The following is a 14,095-nucleotide window of genomic DNA, read 5'->3' as shown; positions in this document are numbered from 1 at the left end:
AGGAGTGCTCCATACAGCCCCTCGAGTTTACCCTGTCATTCAGTAAGATCATGACTGCTTTTGAACTTCTACTCCATTTTCCTGCCTGATCCCTATTTCCATTTATTCCCTTAAATTCCAAAAATTTATCAATCCCATGGGTAGAATTATCCCCCCACTTTGGCCGGGGGAGGGGCTGTTGTGAGGGGGAGGGCGTGGATCCAGTCGGCACCCCCGATCAGGTCCGTGCCGCAATTTTATGTGGGCGGGCCAATTAAGGCCCACCCAGCGTGAAGAGCACCCGGAAGCGTTGGCGGCGGAGGGGGGGGTGGTGGTGTTGTCTGAGTTGGGAGTGAGCTCTTTCACACATGCGCTCAAAAGAGCGCAGAAATCTCCCTGAGGCACAGAGGTGTGCACATGTGCATTAATTTTAATAAAAATTTGTGTGAAAATTTTAAATCATTCATGAAAACTCATCACGCCCGTGGATGAGGTCCCATGAAAAATGCGAAGGCCGTCTGGGCTCTTCACCTTCCCGCCAACCTTAAGGTCGGACGGGCAGCTCAGGTAATTGCTTAGTTGCCTTTTTAAATGGCCTTAATAGGCCTTTGACAGTTCAGCGGGCGAGCAGCCGACGTCACTCCGTGTCATTTTACACCTCAGCGAGCGGGCCCCGCCCCCGCTCACCGAGCCGAAGGTTCGGGCCCATGTCTTGAATATACTCAATGACTGAGCATCCACAACTCTCTGGGGTAGACAATTCCAAAGATTCACAACCCTCTGAGTGAAGAAATTTCTCCTCATCTCAGTCCTAAATGGCTGTCCCCTTATCCTGACTCTGACACTGAGGCACTTAAGAAACGTTTAAGGCAAGTGACCAAAAGCTTGGCCTGAGAGATAGATTTCAAAGAGTGTCTTAAAGGAAGACAGACTAGAAAGGAGATGATGTTTAGGAAGGGTACTCAGAAGCTTAGCGTCGATGGAGCTGAAGCAGGACCACCAATGGTGGAATGATTAGGATCGTGAATTTGAACCAAAACTCACCAACATGTGGAAATACTTCATTCCGAGGTTACCTATTCAGGAAATTATACACGCGGCCCACAGTCCCATCACACTGGGGTATATCAGCAAACACACAGCTTACATGAAAAACGTTACTGGCACTTACTGAGAAGGAATGAATCCTGACAAGATTTTGATCAGCAAGGACTTGACTTTATTTGATTTTTTTTTCACTGTATGGTGACTTTCATTCATTAAGAAACTTTCTTTTTAAAAACATAATTTTTTGTAGAAATACACCATCCAGAATAAAACGCTGTGATATTTTTAGCAGCACCTGTGATCCAGTGGAAAATGTGGTTGAAGGGAGAATCATTACTATAATGATGATGTAGCCTTATCTCCAAACTACATTCGGTAATCATACACTATAGTGTCAATCCCTGAGAAACTCCGGCGTGAATTGTATTCGCATTGGGAATTATTTTAATTATTTATTTAGTTAATTTACTCTGAGGTTTTACACAATGATTGCTGACTGAGAATGCTTTAAAATCTTTTTGCTATACAATATTATTCTCAGCAAGGGATGAGTAATGTAAATGCAAGCAAACTTTCTCACTGGTATTCTCACCCATTGGTCCAACATTTGGAAGAACGGTCTTTTTCTTCTTCAGGCTGGTACATTGGTGCTGTCAAGGCTTTTGCAGTGTTCAATGGCTTGATTGATTTGTGTTTGATTATGTTAGTCTGTTCATTGTGCTTGATTGCTTAAGCCTGGGTGGAGCCTTTGAGAGCAAAAGTAAACAGAAGCTTCCAGAGGGAGAAAGATCTGTGGAGTGTGAGCTTTGGACATGTGCGGAGGCATCTGCATCTGGAATTGAAGAGCTGCTTTAAAGTACTGTAAATAAACTTATTGTAGACTTAGGGCTAATATCATCTCTGCATTATTCTGAAATGTACAACAAACCAGCGAATACACAACAGCTTCCTAAGCACTGCAAAGTGTTTTCTTGGCGCAGTTGGGAATAGCGTTACTTCCGACTCAGAAGGTCTGGGGTTCCATCCCTTCTTCAAAGTTACTTTGTGCCATTGTCTTCTGACCTAGAGCCAGAAATTTACCAGCCCCTGTCAACTTCCAAAATTCCCACACCAACAACAATTGACCTCTAGTTAATCTGAGGATCTACAACAATTGGACTTTGTGGCCCAAAGAAGACAGAGCAGCTCAAAAACAGCTCTGCCTTAACAGCAGAATAATACATTGTGTGTTACATGTTGAAGTGCTTCATTTGACCTACCGGTGAGCAACAGCATAGGAAATCTGTTAACATCTAATAAGTGTGTCCATGGTGTCACTTGGCACAATTTGACCTCTCTGAATCTGGCAATCTGGCATTAGGCTTCTACAAATTGGACATGGGACCCCGAAGCAAGTCCTGGATTCAAAAGTCTTAATTATACTTAAGATAAATCAATAACAATCAGATCTGGATATCTCTGTTTTCTCTAAATTGTTAACTATTGATGTGTTCTACCAATGATGCTCTATTTAATGAACATTTGGAAAGCATCAAGTTTAAAGTCATGGTTGCTATCAATGAATCCCTGTTTATTTAAAATTTGGATACCTCTGGTTTTTGAGAGTTGGGAACTGTCTATCAGATGCCTGCACACTGCCAACAATGCTCTATTTATTAAATAATTGGCAGGAGACTGGAGTTTCCCTGTAGCAACTGATGTCCCAAGTTAACAGTGATCTCGTTATCAAAATAAAAAACAAAAGTGCTTGAAAAAACTCAGCAGGTCTGGCAGCATCTGTGGAGAGAGAAACAGAGTTAACGTTTCGAGTCCAATATGACTCTTTCTCGGATGTCTTGTTATCCATTGGCTGCTCCCCATGCTGCAGAATGTCACCTTGATCCCTGCTTTTCTTGACTAAATTCATCAAGGGTCTATGTGGGCTTTGCAATAGTTAATTGTAGCGCAAGTCCAATTGCCAGTATAATTGGTCCTGAAAGGAAGGCTAGTCCACGGCGAATTATCAGTTGTTTTGTGGACAAGATTTTTCCAACTGTGGTAACACCAATTTCCAGTGCAGCGGACTCTTCTCTCAGTTGTTCCGTGTCTGTGTTAATCTCCACTTGGCTAAGATTGGTCAACACAACGACAACAGGATCCTCCGTATGCAGTCCTGTAAAGGAAAATCACATTGAAAGACACTATCGAGCAAAGTTATAGAAGGCTGGAGATTTGAACCCAATGAATGACTAGTGCATTATGAGTTACAGGCAAAGTTATTCATATTGTGTCATGACCTGTGAAAATGAGAAATAAATGCCTTCTACAGTCAGAGCCACCCTTCTCCAGGGCTGCATAAAACTCAGTGTTGTTGCTCATTCTGGTGTGTGTGTGTGTGTGTCTGTGTCTTTGTGTGTGTGTGTGTATCTATGTGTGTCTGTATGTGTAACAAAAGATGAATTTCCTTCACAAGATATATTGTTGGGCACGCACCCAACATACCCGAGCATGAAATAGCGTGCAATGATGTTGGGTGAGCGTCCCGTGTGAGAGAGTGCTACCACTGACACTTAAGAAGTCTATTAAGGCCATTAATCAATTAATTAACCTGTATTTTTCACTGCCCATCCAACATTATGGTTGATGGGCGGGCGAATCGGCCAGGCAGCCTTTGGATTTTTGAGGAAACCTCAACCTCAAAGGCTTCCAGAATGTGCAGCTGGTGTGCGACCACCAGGAATGCATCCTGCAGGTGTGTGCACGGTTTCCAGGGAGTGTGCACGACGCCTACATCCTGAGTCGGTCACAGATCCCTCAAGTCTTCCAGGGTCCGCAGAAGCTGCAGGGTTGGCTCCTCGGGGACAAGGGCTACCTGCAGAGGCTGTGGCTGAAGACACCCATGTGGTGGCCTCAGACTGCAGAACAGCATAGGTATGAGACTCATGCTGCAGCTCGCACCTTGGTGGAGCAGACAATTGGGATGCTGAAGATGAGGTTCAGGTGCCTGGACCGGTCTGAGGGAGCCCTTCAGTACAGTCCGCAGAGGGTGTCATGCAACATCATCGCCTGCTGAGGAGGTCCTTGGAGGCGACAATGATGGGGATGAGGTCCTCGTACTGGCCAGACGAGGCAGGTGCACTTGGGAGGCCCCTCATAGCTGCCAGATTTGTGGAGGATGATGACGACATGCAGTGAGGAGACACCATAGATCCTCACATCATATTTGTGAACGTTTGACTCCAGTCTGGCTTATGGCAGCATGAATACCCTCTGTGATAATGCTCCTGTATGGAGATGCAGTGGAGCCCCTAATAGTTGCTCGATTGCAGGAGGATGATGACAACATGCAGAGGATACTCCATAGATCTTCACACAGCCTCTGAGAATATCTGACTCCTGTCTGGCTGAGGACAGCTCGCTTGCGCTCAGTGTTCAGGGTCATATCATAGAGACGCAGCCATGAAACTTTAGAAGCATCTGATGCTTTGTCCGCCTTCAGCACTTGAGCCCTTCAGAAGCTGCAGCACAGCATCAGTGGTCACAGATGCTGAAATGATGGGGCCAGCACCCCCTTAAAGATGCTGAGAGCACACGGAGAGAATGAGAGAATTCTGTGGCACCTGCCCGCTACATTCTGGAAACAATAACAAGCACTGCTGGAGTGAGATTGAGCTGCCTGGCACTCATCTCATGTACACACTGTTGGATGCCAACGATGGCATCAGCAATGGAATTAAGCCCGCATAGCAGTGCAGGAGCAATGTCCTGGACCAAGGTCTCCATCCTACCAGTGTTGACCTCGGTGCGTTGGAAACCATGCGCACACCTGGTCAACACTGGTAGGATGGAGACCTTGGTCCAGGACCGAGGTCAACACTCAGAATGAAGGCGGACAGACTCCTCCATCGTGCCTTGCAATCTGAGGAGTGCAGTGGACATCCCTTCCTGATGTTCCCTAGCTTGCCTTTGCAGCTCCAGCAACTGTGACATGACCGAGTCCAGAGGCTCATCATCTGATTTGGACTCAGAAACGTTCTAACCTCCAGCAGTCCACAGAGTGCTGGGGACCTGGGAGGTCCCTGCCACCTCCTGCTGCGGATCAGAAAGTGCGATCTGCTCACCAGATTGTGATCCTGAGGCTACTCTAAAGCTAGGTTCCACCATGGTGTGTGTCTCTGCGCTGGTGGAGGGTGTGAGTGAGGATGTGACAGGACTTCAGGGAGGGTGCCTTCAGGTTCCTCTTCAGAGGTTTCTTTGGGGCTTGATTGGAGACCCTGGGTCATGGACTCTTTCGACTGTTTGGCAGATGTGCCTGCGAAAGCAAGGAGAGATAATTAATGCATGGCAGTGGCCTGTGAAAGAGGACACATCACTCACAACATGGTTGTCTGATGGATGTTGTACTGCTGGATCCTCACTTGGTAGAGCATCTCCGACCTCACCGTCAGCACAGGACCGGTCTAGATCCTCACCGGCCAGCTGGATGGCTCTGTTTCCAAAGCCCATGAGGACCTTGATTTCAGGCATCCCGCCACTGGCCTGCAACCTCTCCCTCTTGTTGTGTGCCAGCTTGTCCTGCATGGATAGAGATGGAGAAAGTGTAAGCAGGATACCTGCCAGGCCAGATGATAAATGTGCCTGGCCTGTGCGGGTGGTGAGTGGTCCTATGGATGGAATGAGGGCAATGACAGCGTGTGTGAAAGAGTGAATGGTGATGTCCCTCGAACTGGCAATGAGTGAGGGCCCTGTGGATGCGTGCAGGATTTGTAAGTGTGTGAGTTGAGAATGATAAAAAGCGTGAATGGAGAAGATCACAGAATCACACAGTGCAGAAGAGGCCCTTTGGCCCATCGAGTCTGCACCGACATGTGAGAAACACCTGACCTACCTACCTAATCCCATTCACCAGCACTTGGCCCTTAGCCTTGAATGTTATGATGTGCCAAGTGCTCATCCAGGTTTTTTTTAAAGGATGTGAGGCAACCCGCCTCCACCACCCTCCCAGGCAGTGCGTTCCAGACCGTCACCACCCTCTGGGTAAAAAAGATTTTCCTCACATCCCCCCTAAACCTCCTGCCCCTCACCTTGAACTTGTGTCCCCTCGTGACTGACCCTTCAACTAAGGGGAACAGCTGCTCCCTATCCACCCTGTCCATGCCCCTCATAATCAGACATCCCTTCCTGATGTTCCCGAGCTTGCCTTTGCAGCTCCAGCAACTGTGGCATGACTGAGTCCAGAGGCTCCTCATGAGATCATTCATCCTCTTGCGGCACTGGGCGGCTGTCCTCTTTTGCAGGGTGTTGCCGCTGCCACTGCCTCCCAATCCCGATTGGCCACGTTGCTGCCCATCCTGTGGCCAGAGCGGGGGGGTACAGGACATCCCGGCGGGCCTCCACGGCATCCAGCAGTCGCTCGAGGGACCAGTCGTTAAACTGCGGGGGCTGCAGTCTTCTTGCCTTTGACGACCACGTCTCCTGGGCAGCAGCGGTGAGCTGGAAGCAACAAGCGCTGGGCTTGCGACTGACTTTTAAACATGGCGCCCGGTGTGATGCAAAGGCGGGGTGAGGGCAGGCGGGCAAATCAGGAGCCCAGCCGCAATGGAAGGGGCGTGTTTCCTGGGAGCGCGTAAAACAATGAGGTGGGCTCGGGAACGATAGGCATGAAAACCTGTCATCGCTGTTGGCGGGCAGCCCACCGTTTCACCAGCCTGCTAGGCACTTAGTGGAAGTTTGGGAAAATTCCGCCCAAGAAGTGTCATTAACTGACTATTAATGATGTGATCTAGTGAGTGAAATAGCTCCGGAGTTTGCTGAATCAGTAGGCGGTCCTATCTTGTAAATTGCAGGGACGTTAGCTCATAGCTAGTCGGTGGGTAGTTCTCCTGTGTTTATGGGTTGTTGAAAGATAGAGTGTAACCATTGCCACAGCTTCCTTGCAACAGTTTTATGTACGTATGGCTTGGGGTGTCATCAGGGCCACAAGCTTTAGATGCATCATTGGTATGGTGGAATTTCTCAACGGCCTTTGTTTTTTCTTTGTTTTTTTAAAATTTCGTTCACGGGATGTGAGCTTCTCTGGCTGGGCCAGCACTTATTGCCCATCCCTAGTTGCCCTTGAGAAGGTGCTGGTGAGCTGCCTTCTTGAGCCGCTGTAGTCCATGTGCTGTAGGTACATCCACAGTGCTGTTAGGGAGGGAGTTCCAGGATTTCGACCCAGCGACAGTGAAGGACCGGCAATATATTTCCAAGTCAGGATGGTGAGTGACTTGGAGGGGAACTTCCAGGTGGTGGTGTTCCCATCTATCTGCTGCCCTGGTCCTTCTAGATGGTAGTGGTCGTGGGTTTGGAAAGTGCTCTCTAAGGAGCCATGGTGAATTCCTGCAGTGCTTCTTGTAGATGTTACACACTGCTGCCACTGTGCGTCGGTGGGGGAGGGTGTGAATTTTTGTGGATGTGGTGCCAATTAAGCGGACTGCATTGTTCTGGACGGTGTCCAGCTTCTTCAGTGTTGTTGGAGCTGCACTCATCCAGGCAAGTAGGAAGTATTCCATCACCCTCCTGACCTGTGCCTTTTAGACGGTGGACAGGCTTTGGGGAGTCAGGAGGTGTTACTCATCGTAGGATTCCTAGGCTCTGACCTGCTCTTGTAGCCACAGTATTTATATGGCTGGTCCAGTCCAGTTCCAGGTCAATAGTAACCCCCAGGATGTTGATAGTGGGGGATTCAGTGATGGTAATGCCATTGAACATCAACGGGCGATGGTTGGATTCTCTCTTGTTGGAGATGGTCATTGCCTGACACTTGTGTGGCACGAATGTTACTTGCCACTTGTCAGCCCAAGCCTGGATATTGTCCAGGCCTTGCTGCATTTGGACATGGACTGCTTCAGTATCTGAGGAGTCATGAATGGTGCTGAACATTGTGCACTCATCAGCGAACATCCCAACTTCTGACCTTATGATGGAAGGAAGGTCATTAATGAAGCAGCTGAAGATGGTTGGGCCGAAGACACTACCCTGAGGAACTCCTGCAGTGATGTCCTGGAGCTGAGATGACTGACCTTCAACAATCACAACCATTTTCCTTTGTGCTAGGTATGACTACAACCAGTGGAGAGTTTTCCCCCTGATTCCCATTGACAACAGTTTTGCCAGGGCTCCTTGATGCCACACACGGTCAGTTGCTGCCTTGATGTCAAAAGCAGTCACTCTCACCTCACCGGTTCAGCTCTTATGTCCATGCTGAACCAAGGCTGAAATGAGGTCAGGAGCTGAGTGGCCCTGGCGGAACACAAACTGGTCATCAGTCTGCAGGTTATTGCTAAGCAAGTGCCACTTGATAGCACTGTTGATGACCCCTTCCCTTCCATTACTTTACTGATGATCGAGAGAAGACTGATGGGGTGGTAATTGGCCAGGTTGGATTTGTCCTGCTTTTTGTGTACAGGACATACCTGGGCAATTTTCCACATAGCCAGATAGATGCCAGTGTTGTAGCTGTACTGAAACAGCTTGGCTAGGGGCGCGGCAAGTTCTGGAGCACAAGTCTTCAGTACTTTTGCCGGAATATTGTCAGGGCCCATAGTCTTTGCAGTATCCAGTGCCTTCAGCCATTTCTTGATATCATGTGGAGTGAATAAAATTGGCTGAAGACTGGCATCTGTGATGCTGGGGATCTCTGGAGGAGGCTGAGATGGATCATCCACTCGGCACTTCTGGCTGAAGATTATTGCAAGTGCTTCATCCTTATCTTTTGCACTGATGTGCTGGGCTCCCCCATCATTGAGGTTGGGGATATTTGTGGAGCCTTCTCCCCCAGTGAGTTGTTTAATTGTCCACCACCGTTCACGACTGGATGTGGCAGAACTTAGATCTGATCCATCGATTGTGGGATCGCTAAGCTCTGTCTATCACTTGCTGCTTATGCTGTTTGACACGCAAGTAGTCCTGTTTTATAGCTTCACCGGGTTGACACCTCATTTTTAGGTATGCCTGGTGCTGCTCCTGGCATGCCCTCCTGCACTCTTCATTGAACCAGGGTTGATCCCCTGGCTTGATGGTGATGGTAGAGTGGGGGATATGCCGGGCCATGAGGTTACAGATTGTGTTCGAGTACAATTCTGCTGCTGCTGATGGGTGCCCAGTCTTGAGTTGTAGATCTGTTTGAAACCTATCCCATTTAGCACAGTGGTAGTGCCACACAACATGATGGAGGGTATCCTCAATGTGAAGGAGGGACTTCGTCTCCACAATGACTGTGGAGTGGTCACTCCTACCGATACTGTCATGGACAGATGCATCTGCGGCAGGCAAGTTGGTGAGAACGAGGTGATGTTCAACATGGAGGAGTACTGAATCATCAGCTGAGGGAGGGCGGTACATGGTAATCAGCAGGAGGTTTCCTTGCCCATGACATCATGGGGTCTGGAGTCAATGTTGAGGACTCCCAGGGCAACTCCCTCCTGACTGTGTACCACTGTGCTGGCACCTCTGCTAGGCCTGTCCTGCCAGGGACGGTGATGTCTGGCACATTATCTGTAAGGTATGATTCCACAAGAATGACTATGTCAGGCTGTTGCTGGTCTGTGAGACAGCTCTCCCAATTTTGGCATTAACCCAAGGAGGACTTTGTAGGGTCTTCAGGGCTACAATGGCAATTGTTGCTTCTAGTGCCTAGGTCAATCTCATTCCTTTTTTTGGTGTCTTTGTAGCAGTTTGTTATAACTGAGTGGCTTGTTAGGCTATTCAGAGGGCATTTAAGAGTCAACCATCATTGCTGTGGGGTCTGGAGTCACATGAGGGAGGGCATTAATGAATCAGATGGGTTGAACAATCAACAATGGTTTCATGGTCATCATTGGATTTTTAACTGAATTCAAATTCCACCATCTGCTGTGGCGAGATTCGAACCCAGGTCCCCAGAGCATTCGCTGGTTACTACTCCAGTGACAATACCACTACACCATTGCCTCCCCACGTTGCAATTATAACATCAGGCATGTTTTTGTAAGACTGCCCACGTGCTACAGAATCGTACTCAGGTGCTCTGATTCTTCCTTGAATCTGAAACTGCGAGCTTAGAACTTCAACTTTATCTTAGTCATCCAGCAGTAACTTACCCCTATGTGCAAAGTCGCTTTCCTGGTATTATCCTTCTTTTAAAAAAAAAAATTTAATATACCTTCAAAATTTCCTGGGGTTTTCTGTCCTGGCCAGTTCAATTTTGTACTTACGCCTGGCACATCAAATCTCTCTGCTGACCACAGTTTGGTGCTGTCCAAACTTAACGCAGGCTTCCTCTTTCTTTGAAGAATCGTTGTTCCACCGAGGATGTTCAGCGCGGGGGTGTAGTTTCTCCTTCTTGAGATGGCACTCCTCTTTCCAGAGTCGATTTTGTGAGGAGCACGCAAACGATCTACACATTTGGTAAACATTTTCCAACTGAGTTGGTCTCAGGAGAGTTGTTGAAAAACGGTTCTGTTCTGTCATCTGTGCAGCTTGGCTCTTAAAGGGATCGATATTGTTCCCCTGCCAATGCGGCACTTTCCTTGGTGGTTTTCAGTGATTGTGCCCAAAGCAGAAACCTGATCCCAAAATTTTTAGGACTCGAGGATGTCCACCCTTTTCCCCCACTCTCTCAACTTTCCTTATTTACATAACCAGACTTTATAAACAGTCACAATAAACACAATTTGAAAGGAATTCATGAACGCAGAATTTTGCACCAATGTACGCCATGTTCTTGCATTGGTTTTGCACTATGAGGAGATTATAGGTTAATTCACTTATGCATTAATGGGAAATCAATGGGTGTAAAGATTCACCTTCAATTCTTCATACCTGCTGAAATATCCTCATTCTGAGGATTAGAGGGGTTGCAAGTGGTGTCCACCGTTATCTTCATCCCTGCATTAACCATCGCCTTCAAAAGGAGCACAAAACCTCAGTTAAAGGAGAAGTAAACTTTCTGTACAATGTACAGCTACTTCTGCACCATTTTAAACTTGCCCCTGCCATTGCCCACAGTCAGTTGACAATTTAAAAAAAATATATCTATACACATGATGATGGCCAAATTTCAGAACTGAGACTGATAGCCTTTGTAGGCAAGGGTGTTAAAGTATATGGAACCAAAGTGTGTGGATAGAGCCAAGCTACAGATCAGCCATAACCTATTTGAATGACGGAACAGGCTCAAGGGGCTGAATGGCCTCCTCCTATTCCTTTGCTCATTAACTTGCTGAACGAAGCCACCTAGAGGCCAAAGCCTGAAACTGCGTTGTGACTACTGACAGAGCAAAATGATTTGTAAATGCTGATGAGTGAGTGAGACAGAGGGAGACTGTCTAAACATGATATCGCTGGCTGTGAGTTATATTTGCTCTAACTGCATATTTTGTTCTATTGCAGAAACCTACAAGCAATAAATTATATAGTTCAGTGCTGCATATTGTGAGTGCTTTGCTGTACCTGAAGGAAACTTCATTCATTTCAATGGGTGTTGGCAGTTCAGACCAACATAAAGGCCAATCTCAAGTGTCTGGGAAATTTTGGTTTTGGTTCAGCACGACAGCAGAAGCGCTCTGAGCCCATCGGCATCAGCAGCCTTCAAAGTTCAGTTCCAGAGGCAAGCAGGTAGTTTGCTCACCCGTTGTACCACTTAGTGACCCTCCTGGGAATGAATGAATTTTGTTGCAGGCAGGTTAGACAACTTCCAGCAGTCATATCAAGAGGGACTTTTGGCAAATGCTGGTGGAGGGGGGGTGCTTCTTAGCTGCTTGCTCTCCCACCTTGAGGAGGGGAGGGGAGGGGCGGTGTGGGACAGGGGACACAGGACGTGATATGAGGGGACGACAGGAAGCAGAGAAAAGAAGCTTACAAGAAGCGTACAGATCGGTTTAATTATTAACCTCTGAGCTGCACTCACCTGATCAGATGCTTTGTCCCAATTCATTCTGGAAATCACAAATATAAAGAAGACTGCTTGTACAACCACACAAATGAACAGTCCAGACCAAAGACCTGCAAAAATCATAATGGTGCAGTGAGTACGCAGGCTGTGCATTCTTTGATTATTCTTTCTATTAATGAAATCCTAGCCACACTTATCAATTGGCTCTGCTCTTGGACATCTTCCTGACTTTAATACCACCATCTCCACTGACAATAGTTAAGATCAGTTGAGTCCAATGATATTAAAGTCTTCCTGCAATTGACAAGGCACAATTGAGAAGTGTGATCAGGATTGTAACAACACTCAGAATGTTCAACATCATCCAGAACAAAGCAGCCCACTTGAGGAGCGCCCCATCCACTCCCTTAGCCATTGCACAGTGGCAGCAGTGTATACCATTTACAAAATGCACTGCAATAACTCACCAAGGTTCCTTCAACAGCACCTCCCAAACCCACAATCCCAACACCTAGAAGAGCAAGTGCAGCAGATGTATGGGGAGGATCATTACCTTCAAGATCCCTGCCAAGTCACACACCATCCTGACATTGGTTATATATCAGCCATGTTGTCACCATCGCTGGGTCAAAACTTTGGAGCTCCAGATCCTAACAGCACTGTGGGGGCACCTACACTGCACGGACTACAATGGTTTAAGAAGGAAGCCCGTCATCACCTTCTCAAGGGTTCTTGGGGGTTAAAATGTCAGACTTGCCCATAACCCGAGAATGAATGTTTTTAAAAAATGGCAAATGCTTCACAAACGTCTGTTGTTTCTTTGAGGGTTTCAGCTGTGAAGTGAAGAAGTGCGAAGGCCACTGAAGAGCATGCAAAGCATCAGTGGTTTTGCCATGGAGTCAAACTCTTGATGTCAGCTAAGCTGTCGGGGGCCAGGTGTCGAGTAAAGGTCAGAGGTGAAGGAAAGCAAATCATAGTTCAAGCCCATCTGGCTGGCCAGAGCTCAGTGCTCTAGGAGAGTTGGGAGCAAGGTTGGTCACTCGCTTTCACATCAGGAATATAATATATTGGGACAGAGAGATCCAATGTAGGGTAAGGAAAACAAAAATAATTGGGAGAAAATATCTAAACATACTTGAGCTAAATTCCTACCTAGGACACCAAGATGCGCGGCAAACATCAGTGTGACACCAAGGGGAAACCCAATTGAGTAGAAACCCACTAGGTTACCGATAGCTCCCAGCTTTTGCTTCCCAGCTCCTCTTAGTACGCCACCACTTACAGTCTGTGGGACAGACAAAACACATGTTAACAATTCATTGTCTTGTAAAGTGACTTTGATGAAGACACATTAAGAGAAATGGAAATATGTTTTTCTTTTAGGGCCATTCACTCAAAGGGTGGTCAAACCACTGGTTAAGGGCAGGTGATGCGGCTATTTACATAATAGAAAGCCAAACTTGTATCCCTACAGCAACTTTCGCTCCATCCCAAACAAGTTTACGGCTAGTGAAGTACCGGGTGGTCACTGTTACTATGTGACAAACAGCAATGTGATAATGACCAGATAATTTGTTTTCAATGATGTCGATTAAGGGATAAATATTGGCCAGGGCACTGGGGATAACTTCCTTGATCTTCTTGAAGGGAGTGGCTGTGGGAACCTGAAGGGGTGGATGGTGCCTCCGTTTATTGTCCGCCTGAAAGACGGAACCTCTGACAGTGCAGCCCAGCAATGCATTGGAGCTTCAGCCTAGATTTTTATGCTCAAGTCTCTGGAGTGGGACTTGAACTCAACAACCTTCTGAATCAGAGTCAACAGTGCTACCCACTCAACCAAGACTATGTCCACAGTAGGTGTATGAGGGAATGGCACAAATATTCGGGAATGATTGGGAGAGTCTGGGTCGGCAGAGAAGCAGATGCAGAGCTCTGTCTCCTGCTGTAAGGAACACTTGCAGCTATTGTGTAGCCAGAAGTCCACAGCATGCATAGGAACAGGAGTAGGCCATTCATCCCATCGAGCCTGCTCCACTATATAATATGATCATGGCTGATTGAGCACTGCAATGCCTTTTACCCACATTATCCCCATACCCTTTTTGTTATTGTTAACCAGAAATCTATCAATCTCTACCTTAAACATACTCAGTGACTGAGCTTATACAGCCCTCTGGA

At 47.2% G+C, this 14,095-nt stretch overlaps 1 protein-coding gene across 4 annotated transcripts in view; it reads right to left on the bottom strand.

Annotated features, from left to right (window-relative positions):
• Positions 1-1,175: 1,175 nt before the first annotated feature.
• LOC144684415 (multidrug and toxin extrusion protein 1-like) overlaps positions 1,176-14,095 on the bottom strand; it is a 60,720-nt gene continuing 47,800 nt past the window's right edge. For 3 of the 4 annotated variants that reach the window (XM_078548182.1, XM_078548179.1, XM_078548180.1), the window contains 4 exons: positions 13,070-13,202; positions 11,933-12,027; positions 10,846-10,927; positions 1,176-3,178 (listed from right to left, as the gene is read on the bottom strand). In XM_078548182.1, coding sequence (XP_078404308.1) covers positions 2,940-3,178; positions 10,846-10,927; positions 11,933-12,027; positions 13,070-13,202 — 549 coding nt within the window. In that variant the 3' untranslated portion in view covers positions 1,176-2,939. Of the gene's footprint in view, positions 3,179-10,829; positions 10,928-11,932; positions 12,028-13,069; positions 13,203-14,095 lie in introns of all 4 variants that reach the window. The other variant, XM_078548181.1, reaches the window with a different exon arrangement.

This window comes from Cetorhinus maximus, chromosome 9, assembly GCF_964194155.1.
Source record: "Cetorhinus maximus chromosome 9, sCetMax3.hap1.1, whole genome shotgun sequence".
In the NCBI taxonomy this organism is placed as follows: Eukaryota; Metazoa; Chordata; class Chondrichthyes; order Lamniformes; family Cetorhinidae; genus Cetorhinus; species Cetorhinus maximus.
The sequence above is the reverse complement of the archived record's forward strand: the minus strand, read 5'-3'. Positions and strand labels throughout refer to the sequence as shown.